This window comes from Aplidium turbinatum, chromosome 5 (genome assembly GCF_918807975.1).
Source record: "Aplidium turbinatum chromosome 5, kaAplTurb1.1, whole genome shotgun sequence".
Taxonomy (NCBI): Eukaryota; Metazoa; Chordata; class Ascidiacea; order Aplousobranchia; family Polyclinidae; genus Aplidium; species Aplidium turbinatum.
The window spans coordinates 10,565,272-10,585,324 of record NC_137476.1 but is presented as its reverse complement, the minus strand read 5'-3'; the positions used below and the strand labels follow the sequence as shown (position 1 = coordinate 10,585,324).

The following is a 20,053-nucleotide window of genomic DNA, read 5'->3' as shown; positions in this document are numbered from 1 at the left end:
GGTGGTACAGTTGCATCAAGCGATGGTGAGAGGACGGAAATTCATGGGAAGATGTTGCAGATCAATGAGCTAGCTGATGCTCGTATAAGATACTGGGCAAGCCAAAGGAAGACTGAGATTGTGGAAATAATTGACAGTCAACCTTCGAATCGTGGATGTCATATGACGATGAATGGACAGACGCCACCAAAACATGATTGTGAGAGTCTGTATCCTCGGACTGAGAAAGCTTCTTTGGAAGCAATCCTGGCAGCGTCGCATACTTGTAGAGGCTTTGAACCACTGACGCAGGGCCAATCCCCAAAATTGACAGAGTGAAATTCCCGTTGTAAAATGTTCTTGCTCGAAATTTCTTCTATCTATTTACTATTAGGTACCACTGAATGCAGAACTATCCTTAAAGCGCACATGCCGAGAGTCGAACCATGGTTGCTTGATTTTACCGTTTCATTGCTCGCAAAGTTTAGTATTCAAACACTAAACTATCGGAGGAAAGGTGAAGCATTTAACAGAATAAAGCAAAGTTCAAAAAATGACTGCTGCACAAAATGTTTGCGCACAAATAATCGTGCGCAAAGAAAATGCTGACTCACGATTGACTAGTTGAGCCGTTGGCCTGTGGTTCCTCTGTCAAGGTCCACTTCAGGGTGGCGGGACTGTTCGGCGTTGGAGGGGCCGTATCAGCCACTAGCACGGAATCGTGGACATGGACAAGTCCGCACTCTCGGGCGACACTTAGCGACGTTAGAATGTTGTCCCCGGTCACCATCAATGACCGGATGTTGGCGCTGCGAAGTTTCCTCAAAGCACCTGCACAAGTGTACAACTGTATATGTATCGTTGCTTTATTGTCCTCGATGATGAAAGTCAATGATTCACGTCCAGCAAGCAGATCAGTCATATCTTGTATTGGTTGAACGCCTGAAGACGTCATTTCAATGCAAGAAAATATGACTTTGCTGGATGGGTGCATCAAAAATGTATCCAGTATGCGTCTTTGAAGATTTTAACTATCCTTGTACCCCGCACAAATGTCCGTTGTTTTACTACAGGCGCGTCATTGGACATCGTAGCAAAGTAACGGACTCACCAACGGTGCAAGCGTTGCCTCACCTGCTGATTGTGGTTTCAGTTTATTTTCCAAAGCGATCAAACCGAGGAAAGTTAGATCGGACTCAACGAACTGTCGCTCAACCTTCCTAGCTTTGTGCCAGGTCGAAGAGAATGGCTTGCAAGCCGCGCCTATCATACGCAAGCCCTGCTGGGTGTAGCCCTGAAACAATTGCAATATGATGATCTAACATGAACTGATGATAAAAAAGAATTTTTTAAACTATTTACAAAGCTGAAAAAACTTTAAAAAACGCCGAAAATACATCAAATTGCTAAATTCAAAGTAGCCTGCCAAACGCATTAAAAAATGCTCAAATTTCTAAAATTTGGTGTTAAAACCGCCAATATGGCAATCCTGTTTGTCGTGCAAAATGGGGCTTAGCGTTTGACTTCGAGTCCAGATGCTATTAGTGACGTCCATGCTTAATGACATGTCTGAAGGCAGTGTCTTGCTAAAGACGCAACCGCATGTTCTTGAGCGGTGTTGATCCAGGTCCCATTTCGACCATAGCACCAGGGCTATCGCTACGCGGCCGATAGCATTTAATAATATTGAAGTTAACCCAACAACAAGAAAAAAGAAGTTTTTTAAAGCAAGCCAGCTCTCTGCAAAACCGCAACGAACGAAACTTGCAGCATGTAAGGAGCAACATGGTTGAAACGCCTGGCCAATCTAATTTAAAAAAATAAAGAGCCCAAACTGGAGATACCTTAAGTACTTCATGGAAATCCGATGGAACCGTCTCTGGTCGACATAGACCGGCCACGGTCTCAGGGGCGCCTTTCATGTATATCATCATCTCTTTCGGCTTGGAGCGAAACGATTTCACCACCACGCTGGCTCTTTGGAGAGAGGAGGAGAAGGGAAACTGGCAGACGATGCCGATGTCATAAGAGGATGTGTCCAAAGAATTTTCAGATTCCTGGAAGAATTTAAAGACTGGATCATGGAGGAAAATGCTTTTGTTCTTCAAGCACTTGGAGCGTTTTTCCAAGTGATTCAAGACGTTAACGTTGATGCTTAAAGAAGGGTGTTAACGAGAGAAAACAAACTGTTTTCTTCTTGAAAGTTGGTGGATATATTCTAATAGGCTTTTAACAGATTTATCAGTTCGCATCCAATTTAGAGTTTTTTCTCAAATTCATTTACTTGATCTCCTTGATATTCGATAGAGTCTGATGACGTCACGATCTCGTTTTTGTTCAAGAGGCAGAGGATCTCTTTGGCCGGTCGCACGTAAGTCATGTTCATGTGTTCAAACTTGCTCTGGTCGTCCACCTTTACAATAAAAATAAATGTTTTGATTTGTGTGCAAGGATATGACAAATTAGAAGCTACCAAGACATCAAAGCAGTTGTTTTTCACATTGATTCAACGTCGTCAACGACTGATTTGTGGTCTGGGTATGTCCTAGTCAAAAAATGAATTTTATTGGGAAAAACAAACTCAGTCAGAATCCGAAGCGATGAGTCACATGATCAAGAAACGTGACTTGGTTTTACACTTGTATACCACTTTTTTGGTTTGTCACTCATCCTTTCCTTACATCTCGAACAGCAAATTAGTCGTTTTTTACATTTATCCAACGTCTGCCGACGTTCAATCAATGTGAAAAGGACTGATTTGATGTCTGGGATAAAATCCTACGCATGTAGACGTCAAATCAATGTAAAAAGGGTGGGTTGGAGCGTTACCGAAGGTTCAAGCAGATCCCAGTGAGCGGCTTCAAACATTTTCAAATCCAAAGGGTCTCCAGTCAGTTGTCCATCGATGGTGGTCAACGTGTGGCAGCAGACCATGCAGTGGAGTAATGGACTCCCGATGCCAAGCTCCTCCACGATGGAATCAGGAGGAACGTAATGCTTGAATTTGGGAGCAGAAGAGGATGCCAAGTTGGGTCGGTGGTTTACGGGTAAGATCAAATGGAGGTCCAGACCGTCTTCAGTCAAAGTGCCCGTTTTGTCAAAAGCAACTACATCCACCTGAAAATGATAAAAATAATAATCGTTTGGTTGCAACAAAAACAGCGGTGAGCGATTGATTGGCGGTGATAATTTCAGGAATGTATTGTGACTTGTATTTATGGTTAGTTGGAGTTTTAAATGGCCTGCCATTTGTTTTAGCTGGCGTTTGTAGAACACAGAAAAATATTCCTCAAGCTTTATTTTTGGATTGTGCAGTCAGGTAAGATTGCGTTTCCACATCCACACCCTTTACAAACCTCATTATGTGTAAGGCAAGATACAAGAATTTTCACATTTGTACGATTTAAAATTGTTTATGCATCAAGTGTAATTCTTAAAAAAAAGTTAAAGTTCATTGCGTAAAAGTTTGAACTGGATTACATCGAAACAACGCAACAACAGTTAGATTACCTGCCCACTGATATTGATCCGCTGAGGACTGATGCAATGAATCTTTTGACGCTTCAAACGGCTTTGGGCATATATGATTCCAATCGTCATAGCTAGTGGAAGAGCAGGGGGCACAGATATGGTAATGAGGTCAATGGCATCCAGTGCGATGTCTTTAGCGTCTTTGTCACCCAAGGTCTGAGGGAATTTAAACATCATGTGAAGATATTTTATGCATAAACCAATGCAATAGACTTGTTGATTATACAACAGAAGTAAAAAAACCACACACGATCTCACGGTAAATGATATTTATGAAACCATGTCATCATCGTTTTTTTTTAATACTAAACAATATCAAGCCCATATTTTAGAACACATGCTGTACTGAAAATCTTTCAATTAGCGTTGACCGAATGACAATCAAAAAACGTCACAAAATAAGACGTATGCATTGTATGGTCTACACTTACAGCAGGGGTCACCAAACTACGGCTCGCGAGCCGGTCATCCGGCCCGCCACGTGCTGCGGAAATTACAGCTGCACTACAATTCTGTAGCCTACATGTGCTTCCCTTGGCATTAGCAAGGGCCTTTGGCTTTTTGTGTAATAGAGACTCTTTGTTAAAATTGTTCATTTTTATAGTTCGTTGTTGTATGTTGAATTTGTACATTTTTTCACCAGACAGCCTACATGTTGGTGTTCTCTTTTTATCATTAGGTCACCACAAATGGGGACAGCCTAGGCCAAATTTGGAAAGATGTAATGTTTTTTCAAGAGCACGATCTATCACAGCAGGGGATAACTTTTCCAGCAACCTTTCGATTTTCATCACAATTTTGCTATTCCACCGCTGACTTTGTTATTTATTGTGCTCAATTCAAGTCAATGGAGATTCTGCATAGTTGTATATCTTTACGCAATTTGCATCCGACCCGCAGTTTTAAATCTCGCAGCAATCCGGCCCTCAAAGAAAAAAATTTGGTGACCCCTGGTCTACAACTTGTGCAAGCCGAGTTAGTCAGTGCACACTGCACAACACGCCAGCATTGCGTGACGTAAACAAATTACAGTTCGAAGTAAACCATTCCGGTTATGAGGACAGCTTTGTTACCGGGACAGTAATCGGCGCCCTGCACTACACCATGGCTGGTGTCATCAGGCAAACAAAGCGATGCCAAGATATTGCGCAATGTTTTAAAATTGCTTGATGCGCAACAAAGTTTCTTTTCACATCAGTAATATGTTAGATGAGGTCAAACATTCTGTTTTATCAACTTTCGCTAGGTAGTGTTAAAAGTATTAAGTGTAATTGTTTGAGCTTTCCTAAACACACCATGAGGTCACTTTACTCAACGAATGGTTTTAAAATAACAAATGATTGAACAGTTGTGGGGAGTGTACCTAGCAGTAAATAATGTTCAAGCAATAAGTAAAGGCAAATCCGCTTACGTTCAAAAGCAATAAAGTACTTTGCAATGAATGCCTTAATTGTAATATGCTGAATTGGCAATCCACACAAAGTAATAAACTAACGTGCACTGATGGTGCAAGCGCAAAGTTGATTTACTGAGTCAACAAGTTCGTACCCGCAATGGTATGCAACAACTAATCAAACATCAGGCCCAACATGACCCTTTCAGCTTCGGAATTCTTTCATAAGTAAATACTGTATACATGGCCACTTCACGCCAACGTCCGCACCGAAACGGTAGCACCCAATTATCGTAGATCTAGAGATGCCACACAAATGCTCACTTGTATAACAACCGTGTACACAAAGCCACACATGGCGATCAAGAACAAGATGAACACGAATCTGTAGGCATCCCGAAGCAGCTGCATGTCCACGGGTTTCGGGAAGAGGATGCTATGGACCAACTGACCCTTGGCCGTGTGGTAGCCAGTCCTGACCACGATCGCCTTCACTGGGTCGCCACCGTAATTACTAAGAAAAGAAAAACAGTAAAAATTCATATTTGTCAAGAATGCAGAATCAATAAATTGAAATTACAGTAAGATTCTTTAATTATTTCATAATAAACATTGCAAGTTTCGTGGAAAAGTGTTTTCAAAGTAATAACCTGTCACCTGTTGTGAATCCTTTTTTGAAAAACAACATTACTTTTCACAGCACAGTTAGATATATTTCACGTTCGCACACGTGAAATCAACGTACTTTTCAGCTTTCACGGCGCTTCCTAAGAAGACGTACGTACCGAGTTTGAAGCACCTGTGTCCCGCAGAATAAGGTGTGACGCTTATGCAACTCCATGTCGTAGACATGCTGCATCTCACTTTCACCTGTGGGTAGCCTGGTCTTCGTCACTGGCACGCTCTCCCCTGTCAGCATACTTTCATTCACGATGCAGGTTCCTAGAAAGTAGAACTCTATATAGTTGTGCATTTAAAAAAAAACTATGGCTACGTGCATTAAGCATTATCACATATAAACTTTAATCTATAAGTTATCGTGCAAAGGAAGGAAATATCATATTATTCGCCAACCCCAGATCATATCAATCAACTCCATGAGAGTGAGGAAGACATAATCAAATTATTCTGCTGTGAAGTCCGGAAACGATGGCCCGGTGGCCATGAAAACGCGTAGATGTGTACGGGTACAGGATCCGAACCCGGATCTCGTTTTTGACACAAACCGAATCCGAATCCTATATTTGCATGACTTTTTAAGAATTTTGAACACAAAAGCATAAGTTTTAGATAAGCTTCTGGCAACGTTTCCAAACCCGAAGAAAGTTCTGAACTATTGCGTCACTGAGATTGTGGTCAGGTCAAAGTTCATGTTAGAAGAGGATCATTCTTTTTCTAAATTCTAATCATTAGTTTTGCTTGTTCCAGTTTACAGCAGTATTGTTGAAAAATTTTAAGGTTAGAGAGATAAACGTGCTTGAGTTACAGTGTAGTCGGCACGGTAGTCTACCAGGCTAACATTAAGTTGACAAATGATGATAGACTTTACTTCATTACGATAGCCTACATGTTCCAGTTATTGCTTTGCAATGCAATGAATGATTATTTCAGCAACCATAGTTTTTTTTTTTTTTACATAATTACATACGACAAAAAAAATGTTGTATGTAATTATGTATTTGAATGAAGAGAAATTACACATGGCAAGTCAGAACGCTTGTTATGTAAGGACCAAAAGTGCTAGAAGTGAACAAACTATACAGGAAATCCTTGGAATTCTTTCATTTTCTGATGAAACATATTGAAGAGATCATTTTTTCAGACGAAAAACACCTCACAGTGATAGAATTTATGTAAAGTCTTCAGCAGATATTAAAGATTCGATGAGAACAGTTTACCGCCGTCAAAAACTATCTTCTGTCATGGTGTGAGCCGCCATCTCGAAAACTCGGAAGCCTCCTCTGATTTTTGTGGAAAAAGGGGGTGAAATCAATTCAGATCACTACATCAACGATAAGTTGGTTCCACCCCTTGAAAAGGTGAAGAAACAATGATGGCACCATCCCACACCTCAAGAAAGACTCAGGAGTCATGACTGGTGCTCATGTTCTCCAAGATTCTGGAGAAAGGAAATGTGGCCACCCTCAACGCCTGACTTGAATCCCATGGACTTTTGTGTGTGGTCGTTATTGGAGGCAAAGGCCTGTTCCGTTGCTCACCCAAGTGTTGATGTTCTGAAGCAATAAATCATGCGGGAATGGGCCAAAACACCCCAGGATGAGCTACGTGCCTCGGTCGAAAACTTTTGACAAAGAATTGAGAGAATTATCCAAGTGAAGGACGGCCACAGAAAATGAATAAAGAAATATATTCCTAGTATTGTAAGCTCTATTTAAGCTCAAAGTTCCCTGTCAGAGTCACAAGATCAGTCCCTAATTTTGCAATACAACTTCACTGGCATGTAACAGTAAAAAAGAATCTGATGCCGACCTTCTGTAAAACCCTGCAGCTTGGTGGCCTATGAACTTGATTGGGTTTTCTTGTACTTGATATTGTTTACCCCACATTAGGCGATTGGATGCAATGCAGAAGATGAGAATTTAGCTTTGAAGTATACAAGAAATTTACTGGCCGCATTTATTTGCTTTAAAAATGATTGTCTCAAATAAAAGAACCATGATAATTATGTTGTCTACTTTATCCTTCAACCAACGAGCATAAGTAGACAAACTATATGGTTTACAATTGTATAAACCTATGGCTAAGATTCACTTTTAACCCTTTAATGCCCAGTGTAGCCAATTGGCACACCTTAATTGAGGGGCCTCTGTAACTTTTTTAAAAGCAAATATGTTTCCTTGTTATGGTTTAATCCAACATTCTAACTCTTGTGAAGACAATAATAGCAAAGAAATTTTTTGGAAACACTAATTACCCACAATTTCCTTCCGAAGAAAACATGGTGATGAGGTGACCATTGAAAAGTTGAAATAGTCAGAAAATAAGGCAGCTTCAGAGCACTGCAGATGTGTTTATTTGAAGAAATGATTTCACTTTTGTGTGTTTTCACGAAGTTTTATCAACAAATAACTAGCCTATATACTTTAATTTTGAAGTTAATGTTTTTAATTTTAGTTATGTTAGCCAAAATTTTGATGTAGCCAAATGGCTACATTGGGCATAGAGAGAGTCCAAATTCCATGGAATAGAATAAATTTCTGAATTTTTTTTACTTTTTATGCAGATACGTACTTTACTGTAGTCCCGCCTGAATTATCTGCAATTGATGAAAATAATGTAGATTTGGTATTGAATGGGATATTGGGATAGTTGTGCCCGCTGGTGACATTTCAGAGTAGGAGGATGAGTCCGATGAAGATGCGGAATGCCTACTTCTTCATCAAGGTTATCTTCGGCGCCTTCTACTACAAGACAGCCACAAGTTGAAGTGGTTGAGGAAAGTATGAAAGAGGTTCAGCCAACAAAACGCTCAACCAGTAAAACCACAAAACGCCAGTATACGTGGAAGAAGGAGGTATTTCAACCCAGTTTGGATGTTCAGTGGGGGATCAAGGGTATACTCTATCTGGATTTGAAACCCCTTTGGAGTATTTTTTAGAGTTTTTTGATGACGAGCTGTTTGGAAACATTGTCCGTGAATCAAAACTTTACGCTCATCAAAAAGACGGATGTGTCTGGGTTATATCTATTGCTGAAATGAAAAAGCTTATAGGAGTGCTCCTCCTACACATCAGTATTGTAAAGATGCCTTTGAGAAGGATGTACTGGGAAAGACGAACGAGATACTCTCTAATAGCTGACTGCATGCCACGCAACAGATTTGAAACGCTGTTACATGCACTTCAATGATAACACAAATATGAAGAAAAGAGAAGAGGAAGGCTATGACAATCAAAATGAATCCCTTGATAGAGCATCTGTAATCGAAATGTCAGCAAATTCCTCCGGAGGAATATAATATAAATAGAAAATAGCCTGCCAAAGAATCTTAAAGCCATTTTAGTTTTCTGGTTACTCTTTGTAAAATGCATATAACATTTCTTCTTCGGTTTTTGACCTTCAGCGATCGAATTTACAGGATAATTTGTATCTAAGAATTTTCATATTTGCGCACTCTGTATGCCCAATGTAGCCATTTGGCAACATTTTTTAATTTTTTATTTAAAACACAAAAAATAAAATTTTTGATAAAAATGGATTTATTGGGTCACAAATGTCACTAAAAAACAAAAAAAAAATTTTTTTCGTTTGTAGAAAGTAGTCCGGGCATTAAAGGGTTAAGTGAAAAATAAAGAAAGACGGTGTAGCCTACTTGATATGATTGTGTGATGCAACTGAGAACAAGGTTGATATTAAAACAACACAAGTTGACAAGAAAACTTCTAAAATAGCCATACAAACCGATACCATTGTTTTAGTAGATACTGTCACTGATTGCGAATAGAGCAAAGTCCAAACTGTGGAGATTAAACTGATAGTTTGGCTTGGCGAGTTTTGTTTCGACAACAATTTAGTTTGTGAAACAATCGCTGAACTTTGATTTTAGCTTCTGCACTTGGCCTCAAAGTTTTGTTCACACGGACAAACTGTTCGTAATACCTTGCTTCTACAATCTCCATTGACTTACTCAAATAAAATTTAAACATACTGTAAAACATGGCCAGTTTCACCAAATCACCAGGATCATGTCCCCACCTTTGCAGCACTGCACCGTAGCCAACAATGCAGTCCTTTTTAGATTGATTGCAGCACTGCACCGTAGCCAACAATGCAGTCCTTTTTAGATTGATTTAACGTTTGTAGACGTTGCATCAATGCAAAAAAAAACTGATTTGCTGGGTGGGACAGTGATATTGACTAAATAACGTTAAAAATAGTTGAAGTTCGGCAAAAACCAACCTGACGTAAGAACAGCATCGCAAGCCAGTTGGACGCCGGCTGGTGGTATGACTATGACGTCACCAGGCACCAAGTCCTTCGACCAGATTTGTATCGGTTCCGCTCCATCGCGTATCACTTCAGTCATCGTTTCATTGTGATATTCCACCATGTTGTGCAGACGGGTACGTTCTTTGCGAATCTGCAGGGACATGGTTGGAAAGACTTTGAAAATTCGGGTAGTTTAAAAGTGGCGTCTTAAATTCACACTTGGATTTGGATGGACGAGGGCAGAAAGTTTTGCCAAAAAAGTTCGAATTTATGTAGTTAACTTTTCATTTTATGTATTGTTTTTGAATTATGCAATTTAATCCTATCAAGTTGCTCCTCAATTATCTGTCTATGGTATTCAAGAATTATCTCTCTACAAAAGCTATAAAAAATTAATATCAACAGAAATGTGAACATTGATTTACTGACGCTTCGTATCCAATTTCAATGCGGATACTCAGATTTTGACTGAAAAAAGTGCAAGAAGTTTTCTTTTTTACCAATTAGACTTTGCCAGCTTTGCTCAGACGTGCAAAATTAATTTTTGTCTTGATAACTACAGTGCATTTTGGTCTTCGTATTCATATACCCTAACTATTTCCTTGGTAGTTACATCCCCTCTAACTTATGTTGAAAGTCCATGCAAAAAGTTACAGACGGCACAGCTTTTTACACCACAAACAGTATGTGCGCTTGGAGGAAAAAAATACAAAGAAGCAACCATCACCTCAATCAATGACGTCACGGCGGAAATAAGTGACATGGCAAAGATTGCTGAGGCATACACATAATAATCGTCGAACATCCAAAAGATCACAGCGAATAGTTGGAAGATGTAGAACGGATTGAGGATTTCGAACAGGAGGAGTTGAATGTGAGTTGGGATCTGAAACAGCACAAAAACGCATGGCTAAAATTCTTCAACAAAATGAGAAAATCAAGACGGCTGGCTCCCACGGCGTATGCTCTATCTGGTATGAGATGAAAAACACGACAAATAACATAATAAGCAAAAATTTAATCAAAACGTAAAAGCACATACGACTGTGTGTCGCTAAATAAAGTCATGGAACAAAAACATTGGTGTCAGTTGCAGAAAATAAAATTCCACCTCCACAGTGATGAGGTTCATCCCAAACAACTTCCCTCGTCTTTTAGATTCGCTCTCATCCAAACCAACATTCGAACCGTGATGAATTTCCGCGATGGTAATCCTCCCATCCATCCCACCGAGCTCCACAAATGTCTGAAGATATAAACGAAAACACATCAAACAAGAACATAAACAACTTATCCCTTTTTTTGCTTGCAGCTTCTTTCCTTGTGATATATTATAACCTGAAAGGGCTGATTTCAAAAAGGTCACCCTTTTCCGCTTGTTGCATCATGTATTGTGTTGCAATAATTTTGGCTTCACAACTTGGAAACGTATAGTTCAAAGTTATGGGTTTGTTTCTCTATGTTTGAACTCGAGAAATGTTTGAAGAAACTTAGCAATGAATTTTCATTTCTTTCATATTGGCGTGGTAATATTAGGTTCGTTACACTAACGTTCATAACACAGAATATTAAACAAATGAACACCTCCAGCAAAAAGCAAAGCGTTACTTTAAAAATACAGTAATGTAATAAATGTATTAAGTATACGGTAGGCTATCGAAATTTCATTCGTTCAGAAAAGTTAATCTGCTGATATCATTGGGCTAGAAATAATTGTCTACGCTCAGACCTAAAAGGTCGGCCTACAATCCTACATCACTAGGTAATTTGATTTTAATATACTTATGTGCATATTTTATTCAGACTCCCAGAACTTTCGACCGTAGACTCATATCATGTTTATGAGTGATAAGCTAGTGGTGGACACGCAGCTGAATTGGGGAGTGATTTTTACATGTGATCACGCATCTGCTCTTTCTATAGCTGGTGCATTTGTTTGAAAGCAAACCTAACCAGACGAATGCAATAGTTTCGCAGTCACTTCAGTATATCACCTGTGTCTTCAAGTTCCAAATGTACTTCGACAAGTGGTGAGCAAAGTAGGCTACAGAATCCACTTCGTCGTTCATGTTGGTTCCGTAGAAGTATGCGTCCACTCCAGCAGTGCTGCCGAGAAAAAGCGATTGGTAAAGTCGGTCTCATTTTGGTTTAGTCAACTGTAGCTTAATTTGAAATTAGCGCAAAAAAGCTCGCGTTTATGATCGTTATGACGCCATATTTGATTGATTGCAGTTGTCTGCGTCGTCAAGGACAACGGATGACGTGTCGAGCAATCAGAAAATCAGTTTAACATCTCGGCAGCTCAGTCCAACATCGTCGGCTTGCAAACTAATGAAACAATGGACACCTTCGTCATCAGAAATTACTGTGGAATCAGCATTTCATCTCCAAACGTCAACAGGTCATAGTTTGTATAGACTTTGAGTTCAATCGTTTACATTCTAGTCCATGAAGTCCTGCAAAACTCCATAGAATCGAGAAGCCCGATACATAGCTGAGCTGAAAGACATCAGCGTCTGCTTACTTACTCTTATTTTTTTTATGAGTTGGCATGCAAGCCTCAAATTGAATTACTTGACAGCTGACCGAGATGGTCATTTTCGTAGCCTTTTTAAGTGAAGGAACATAATAGGGCAAAGCATAAAAAACTAAAACAACAAACTACGAGCTGACCCGATTCATTTCCTTAATGATCACCTCACACATATCAGCATGAGATAACGCAGCCATTAGTTAATTTCCGTTAACAAGAGCATATGGTTATGAACAACTATCACATTGTTTACCATACCCATTGCTTGTGTAACACTGTTCTGAAGGACTGTCGCTTGGTACCAAGTTGGCTAACTCCACAGACATATGCTCCACCATGCTGACAAAAACCTGAAAAGGGTGTAAAAGTACGTGTTTTTCGCACATATGCATGATAACTGTCTGCTTTGTAAAGCGCTGAAAGCAACGCGAATCTGTAATTTATTTTTCTAATTATGATAAACCACAACATTGGATTTGTTTATCTGCCATCAATAGAAAAAAAACCAGCCTAAATCAAAAATTGTGTTTGTAGTGTGATGAGAACAGACTGACGTTTGTTTTATTGAACCTTGCACAGCGCCTTGATAGACGGTAGAGGTTTACCAAAAAGTTGCAATGAGTCATTTTTGAGATTCAGTAAAGCAAGCTGGTGATATTATGTAGCAACGACATTAGAACAGTGTTCATGATACAGCCAACCCAACAAAACAAAGCTACGTAACGGTAAACCAGGCACAGCATAAACAATTAAACGTCAGCTTCTGAAAATAGTTGAGGAAACTTAACCTCAAATGCATAGTGCGTACACTCCCTAAAACAAAATTAAACTTAATATCTTGTCTGTACTGTTGCTGGCAGTTTCATGAGTTTAAGTTCCACATTTAAAGCATTGCAACAAAGCTAGTGATTTCAGTTTAACTGCCAGTGTATCATTTGCGTATAGCATAGAATTAACAAACATTAGCATTACAAATGTTCATACTTATTATGTACGCTGTTGAAAAATTTCAGAGAACAGTGCACAATTGCGGTTATTGTGTTGCGATATTGTGTACCGTAGCTGTTTTTAAAACTACTATAAACACAACACACTGCATCAACAATATTGCAATTTGTTAGAAAACTACTGACTTGTTTAGTTTCATCTGTGGTGAGGAGAAGTACATGGGAAGCCTGGCTGAATGTTGTACGCGAAGAAGTACATTTCAACTTCCAGTCTGGTCGCCAATAAAATACCAGCAACATAAAGCCACAAGAGCAGACCTGCATACATATATAATTATATAATAATAAATATAGTACACTACGATTATACCCTAACTAGCAAGTTATAGCATATCCACCAGACTCAATCAAGTTTTCTCATTTAGAACGTAAGAAATTTGCTTTTTTTGAGTCTCATAAAAATAAGTCTTTATCATATAAAGGAACAAAATGTGCAATTTGCCATGAAACTGTTTGTTTTAATGTGGAAAGAAAAACATCAAAATAGTGTGTTTTGAAGTCAAGAGTCTTAATAAGATACGATAGGCTAGTCTATCCACACCAATGATTCAAGAAAAATTACTTCGATGACCGAAAAAGTCAGGCAGTGTAACATTTTTAGGGCACGAAGAGATTGCCAATGCCCACATCATCAACATGAAGCAAGTCCTTAAGCCGCGATCCGAATGCCACTAGCGTTTAACCTAATTCAGGGGTCACCAACCTTTTTTGCATGCGGGCCACTTTGGAACTAAGGAGAGCTGTGGCGGGCCGCACTAATAAAATTTTAGGTAGGTTGACTCTTATACTAGAAAAGAACGCATTTCGTACCCAGTATCCAGCGTTACATGTTGTTCATATTTATGTTAGAATACCGCAGCAACAAAATTAATCGAACAACGCTACTGCCAGGCCAAGCTCCTTTTACAACACTTTTGACTTTTTTAACAATGCCTAATAAACAAGGCCACTTGTTTTGCGCACTTATAGCGAGGCGAGCGATTTCATCAGAGTATTCATCGCCAAGCAAGAGTGGTGTTGTCACTTCGCTTCACAAAGTATATCTTGCAATTAACAATTTCAGTAAACAAGGAAATGTTTGACACATCGCAATACAGACAACAATAGTGACCTGCAAACATCAGCGAAAAATAGGCTCTAATAACAGGGAGAAAGAAACCAGGCACCATGAAACAAACGCTTGTAGAAATCACCAAAAAAACGTTTCTATCGTAATTCATGAATAGTCTTCCCTCTAAAAAAAGCAATGAGTTGGTTTTTCATCCTGTTTGTGAGAGTCTATAAAACCGTCTTTCTTTTATTATAGACAACTGTCACTTGCGGTGCTTATCAGCATGGCAAGAATTTGTTGATTAACAACATTTTGCAGTACTTGCTTCGGCAGTACATATACTAAAATTGGAGCGATACAGAGAAGATTAGCATGGCCCCTGCGCAAGGATGACACGCGAAATTGTGAAGCGTTCCATATTTCTTTAAAAAAAAAACATTTTGCAGTACTACCGGTAATCTAAATATTTTCATAATACAATCAGAAAAAGTCTTTAAATTTATATATAATATTTTGCCAATTTATTATAAATTGAGTTGGCACACCGACCTATTTTGCCAACAAAAACTTGCATAAAGAGAACACTGCTCGTGAAACACAATAACGGTGAAACGCACACTAGTGTTTACATGACATTTGCAAACTGAAAATAAGCAACCCTATGCTCACTAGGGTGGTTCAAAAAAAGTGAAATTTTGAAATTTTAAAGTCTCACTCTTTCAAAAGTTTCCATTTACTATAAAAACACCTTGTGTAAAATATTTTTGAAAAATATTAATGTTTAGGGGTAGCTCAAGGCTTTTGAAATTTGGGAGATTTGACGAAATGGGTCAAACTTTAAATACCTGTATTTCGTAAACCCTTAAAGCAAACATACATCCGTTGGGATTCATTTTCATCAGGTTGGGGAGTACTATAACTTGGTAAAGTCAAACAATGGTAAATATGTACTTTTGGAAAATTGCGATTTTAAATTTTTTACAAAATAAATACAAAAACACTTAATGTGAAGTTTATACATTTTTTAAAACATTTAGTGGTAGCTGAAACACGTTGAAATTTCAGTAAAATCTGGAAATTGTTGCAATTGATGTATGTGATACACAGGACAATGCACATTTGCACATACACAGTCAAGTGCCAAACAATTGATAGCCATGTTAGTAGGCCACTGAGCTCCTGAAGTAGAGCTACTCCTCGTTCTGCATGACAACACACTGCTTGGAAATCTTCTCGCACTTTCCAAATTTCAAGTCTTCAAGTCTCTCAAAAAGCATTTGGGATCTTTGTGCGACAATACAACTTCCTAGAATTTTTTTAAATTCATTAGAATTTGCTTCGGAAGATCCGCATGTCCATCGTTTGCCAATGCGAGAGCCATGGCTGGGTTAATGTGTTTGTACAAAATCCCAGGGACTGCAAGAGCAGAAGGTCATTGTTGGCATCACAGGCTGAGAGAGGAGCTGTCATCCAGGCTTTGAGATAAACCCGAATGGTAAAGAAGGTTATAATATCTCATAACCCTTTCTGTTCTTTGGTAGTGAGCTTAAACTGGCTTCTGAACAGCCACACCTTTAACTGGGCAAGCACAAGCAGATATCGTGATCAATGCCTTAAAGGAATGGGGTATTGACAAGAGTGTTCAAGCATTGTGTTTTGACACAAGTGCTAACACAGGTAGACTTGGGGGGGCACATGTTCTAATTGAACAAGAACTTGGTACCGGTCTTCTGTTTCTTGCGTGTTGTCACCACATTATGGAAATTGTGATTGGAACAGTGTTGATGACCTGCATGGAACCCTCTTCTGGACCAGACATGGGACCCTCTTACTTTTCAAACAATTCCAGGCTCATTGGGAATTTCTAGATCTAGAAAACTTTGAAGATGCATCCACGGATGAATAGGTATTGAATATGTCAGTGAATCCCTTTCTGACGTCAAGGATATATTCTGAGTTTGATTGAGATTCAGCTAGCCAAAACCACCCAAGAAATGATTACCTAGAAATGCTGAAATTGTCTATGATTTTTTTGGTGGAGTTCCTGCCAACAAAGTTAAGTTCAGGGCTCCGGGACCGGTGCACTAAGCCCATTGGATGTCGAAAGTTATCTATAGCATAAAGGTGTGGCTGTTTAGAAGCTAGTTTAAGTTCATTACCAAAGAACAGAAAGGTGTTACGAGATATAACCATCTTTACCATTTGGGTTTATCTCAAAGCCTGGATGACAGCTCCTCTCGCAGCCTGAGCTCCCAACAATGACCTCCTGATTTTTCAGTCCCTGGTACACCGTGGTGCAGTACAAACACATTAACCCAGCCATTTCTAGAGCAGCAGCAGTGAAGCTCGTTGGCCGCCTGTAGTATTTATCAGAAAAGTTGATTGAACTGGCCTTGTTTGACAAGAATGCACCTGCAGCAGTGGAACGAAAAATGGTTCTCGCATTACAAAAACAAGGAACATGCAGATCCTCCGAAGCGAATTCAGGTGAATCTCAAAACATTCAAGGAAGTTGTTTGGTCGACTTTGTCACACAAAAATCCCAAGTGCTTTTTGAGAGAAAGAACCTTCTTGATGGTTTTCTCAAAGCAGATCCAGAGACACGGAAACTGCAAGAAAATTTTCAAGCAGCGTGTGACATTGTGCAGGGCTGCAGGCCATAAAAGTTGTCAACAACCACGCAGAACAAGGAGTAGCTCTAATTCAGGAGTTGAGTGGCCTACTAACATGTCATGAGGAACAATTTCAGTATTTGTCACAGGTTGTGCACGAACACAGAAAAGCATAGCCTGACAGCAACAAAAAGACACTCACTGAGAAAGTTTGAATGGTTCATGGTTATCAATTGTCTGGCACTTGACTTTGTATGACTGTATGTGCAAATGTGCATTGTGCTGTGCATCACATATAATCAGGGTTGTCGGTATTTTACCCGACCCAAAAAAACCCGGGTGGGTTTTTTCAAAAAAACCCACTTAAAAAAACCCAAAAAAACCCATAAAAAAACCCAGAGCATCATATTTGTCCAGTTTTTACTAGAAAATTGAAAAAATGAACAAAAACACTACAAGGCACTTAAAACAAACTTTAAATTTGGACTTAAGGATGTGATTGTGAAGTAACTTTCCAAGAATAAACTGAAAACGCAGTGGATATTGTACAGTACACAAAAATCAAGTAATACCCCTTTGTGTATACTATGTCAGTGTCACTAAAACTCATTTATGCAAGAAGGCCTTATAGTTAAACTGGTGAAAGTACTACTCTACAGTAGTCTGTATATATGATATGAAATGCAATTTAGGAGGCTATTTACCAATTACAGATTCTGCGAAGCAGGACATTAAGGCGCGAAACAAAACGGCGCGAGACAAAACGGCGCAGAGACAAAATGCCGCAGAGGCAAAACGGCGCAGACATAACGGCGCCAAAGTCAACACAACAAGTTCAATTTATAGAACGATAATACTCTGCAACCATAACGAAAGTTTATGTGTGAATAAGGATTTTTGGAGCTGGTATACAAGTCCCCCCCCACCACCCTTGGCAACTCATGACAAAGAGGAATTGACCAAAACATGTTAACAAAATGAGGAAAAGGTTCTAAGCTTGTTACGTTGACTTTGGCGCCGTTTTGTCTGCGCCGTTTTGTTCGCGCCTTAATGTCGTGGACCGCAGATTCTGGATTCTAACGCTTGGCTGTTTCAGAGCATTTGCCTAAATGGCCACGCAATCGCTCAATTGCTCATCCATTACTATATATAATATATTTATAAATGATAAAAAATATTTAAACATGATGGCATAAATGCTCCTTGCCTTCAAATCTAAAGCAAATGATGCAATAATGTCATTTCTACCACGGTAGCATCAACTTGGTATAGAAATCAGTGGATATGCAACATCCAACTTGATCTTGAAATTAATGGATGATGCAACATTCAAGCAACAACAGCCTTAGTGCATTATTTTATTGAGTTATGCAAGCATTGTACTGTGAGTGAAAGGCACTTCATTCATAAAAAGTAGTTTTGAGGTGAAATAAGCATGAATCTACCTTTTTTTGCATCGTTTTTAAAAAAAACCAATAAAACCCAAAAAAACCCGGGTTTTTTTAAAAAAACCCGGGCGGGTTGGGCTTTTTTAAAAAAACCCGGGTTTTTCTCAACCCTGCATATAATATACATCAATTGCAACAATTTCCAGATTTTACTAAAATTTCAACCTGTTTCAGCTACCACTAAATGTTAAAAAAAATGTGTGTTTTTGTATTCATTTTGTAAAAATTTTAAAATCGCAATTTTCCAAAAGTACATATTTACCATTGTTTGACTTTACCAAGTTATAGTACTCTCCAACCTGATGAAAATGAACCCAAACAGATGTATGTTTGCTTTAAGGGTCTACGAAATACAGGTATTTAAAGTTTGACCTATTTTGTCAAATACCCCCAAATTTCGGAAGCCTTGAGCTACCCCTAAACATTAATATTTTTCAAAAATATTTTACACAAGATGTTTTTGTAGTAAATGGAAACTTTTGAAAGGGTGAGACTTTACAATTTCAAAATTTCACTTTTTTTGAACCACCCTAATGCTCACAGACAATTTCGAAATTCGAAAACAGACGTTTTAATCAACCACTGGGACAGTGTGGCTGGACATCGCATTGGAATAACTTTAAGCAACCCCCACCTAGAACTATAATCTGATTGGTAGGTCGGTGGAATCGTATGCAAAGCGAAAATATGCTTGTATATTTTGCCTTCGTGCTCTTTAACTCCTCAAGAAAAGTATTTTGGTTATACTTGTACGCTGATACCTTCCGCGGGCTGCAGTGATACAGCGTGGCGGGCCGCATGCGGCCCGCCAGTTGGTGACCCCTGACCTAATTCAAAGGTTTGCATATTTTGAAACACAGTTCATCAAAAAGTTACATGGTCGCTCCCACTGGGACTACCAAGTTGGACTTCCGCTAAACCACCCACTAATAGGGATTAGGGAGCAGAATTGTTGTCTTCCTGTGGCACGGAGAGACAGCCCACATCATCAACATGAAGCAAGTCCTTATGCTGTGATGCGAATGCCAACTAGCACCAATAGGGCGAGACCTAAATGCTGCAAGATCGGAATGACATGACACTTGGTTATTGAAGCTGCGCTGGTCAGCGACATCGCTTGTACTGTATTGCTCGAAATGGCCCGTTTCGGCGAGTCCGATTCGGCTAGTCCGATTCGGCGAGTTTCCTATTCGGTGAGAGCCTTTTTCGGCGAGTTTTTGAAATTTTTGAAAGGAAATTATCGGGTACTGTAGCCTAATTATAACTGCCATTTTTACATCGTTTTAACGTCGCTAAACGTTGAAATCGTGCAGAAAGGAATAAAAATAAAATGTTTGAACTATTAAATTAAAATTCGTTATGTCAGTTAAGTTGTTTTTATTTCTGACCATCATATCAAAAACAATACACGTCAACATAGCAAAGGTAGAAGCGACAAAACTCACAAAGACAAACTCGCCGAAGAGAGAACTCGCCGAATAGTAGCAGACCCTGTACTGCTAGTGCAGAAAAATTAAATTTCTAAATGATGCAAGTCATATTATACCTA

At 39.2% G+C, this 20,053-nt stretch overlaps 1 protein-coding gene and 1 non-coding gene across 3 annotated transcripts in view; one reads left to right on the top strand and one right to left on the bottom strand.

Annotated features, from left to right (window-relative positions):
- The window catches only part of LOC145770027 (polyamine-transporting ATPase 13A3-like), a 33,580-nt gene that overhangs the window by 11,659 nt on the left and 1,868 nt on the right, over positions 1-20,053 (bottom strand). For both annotated transcript variants that reach the window (XM_082581610.1, XM_082581611.1), the window contains exons 3-16: positions 13,520-13,651; positions 12,645-12,736; positions 11,848-11,959; positions 10,965-11,099; positions 10,581-10,739; positions 9,824-10,004; positions 5,689-5,845; positions 5,228-5,417; positions 3,490-3,666; positions 2,809-3,096; positions 2,264-2,392; positions 1,824-2,036; positions 1,114-1,273; positions 594-810 (exon numbers count right to left, since the gene is read on the bottom strand). In XM_082581610.1, coding sequence (XP_082437736.1) covers positions 594-810; positions 1,114-1,273; positions 1,824-2,036; positions 2,264-2,392; positions 2,809-3,096; positions 3,490-3,666; positions 5,228-5,417; positions 5,689-5,845; positions 9,824-10,004; positions 10,581-10,739; positions 10,965-11,099; positions 11,848-11,959; positions 12,645-12,736; positions 13,520-13,651 — 2,342 coding nt within the window. The remainder of the gene's footprint in view (positions 1-593; positions 811-1,113; positions 1,274-1,823; positions 2,037-2,263; positions 2,393-2,808; positions 3,097-3,489; positions 3,667-5,227; positions 5,418-5,688; positions 5,846-9,823; positions 10,005-10,580; positions 10,740-10,964; positions 11,100-11,847; positions 11,960-12,644; positions 12,737-13,519; positions 13,652-20,053) is intronic.
- LOC145771445 (U6 spliceosomal RNA) lies at positions 14,762-14,868 on the top strand. The gene has a single exon (XR_014289233.1). It is a non-coding gene; the product is annotated as a U6 spliceosomal RNA (small nuclear RNA).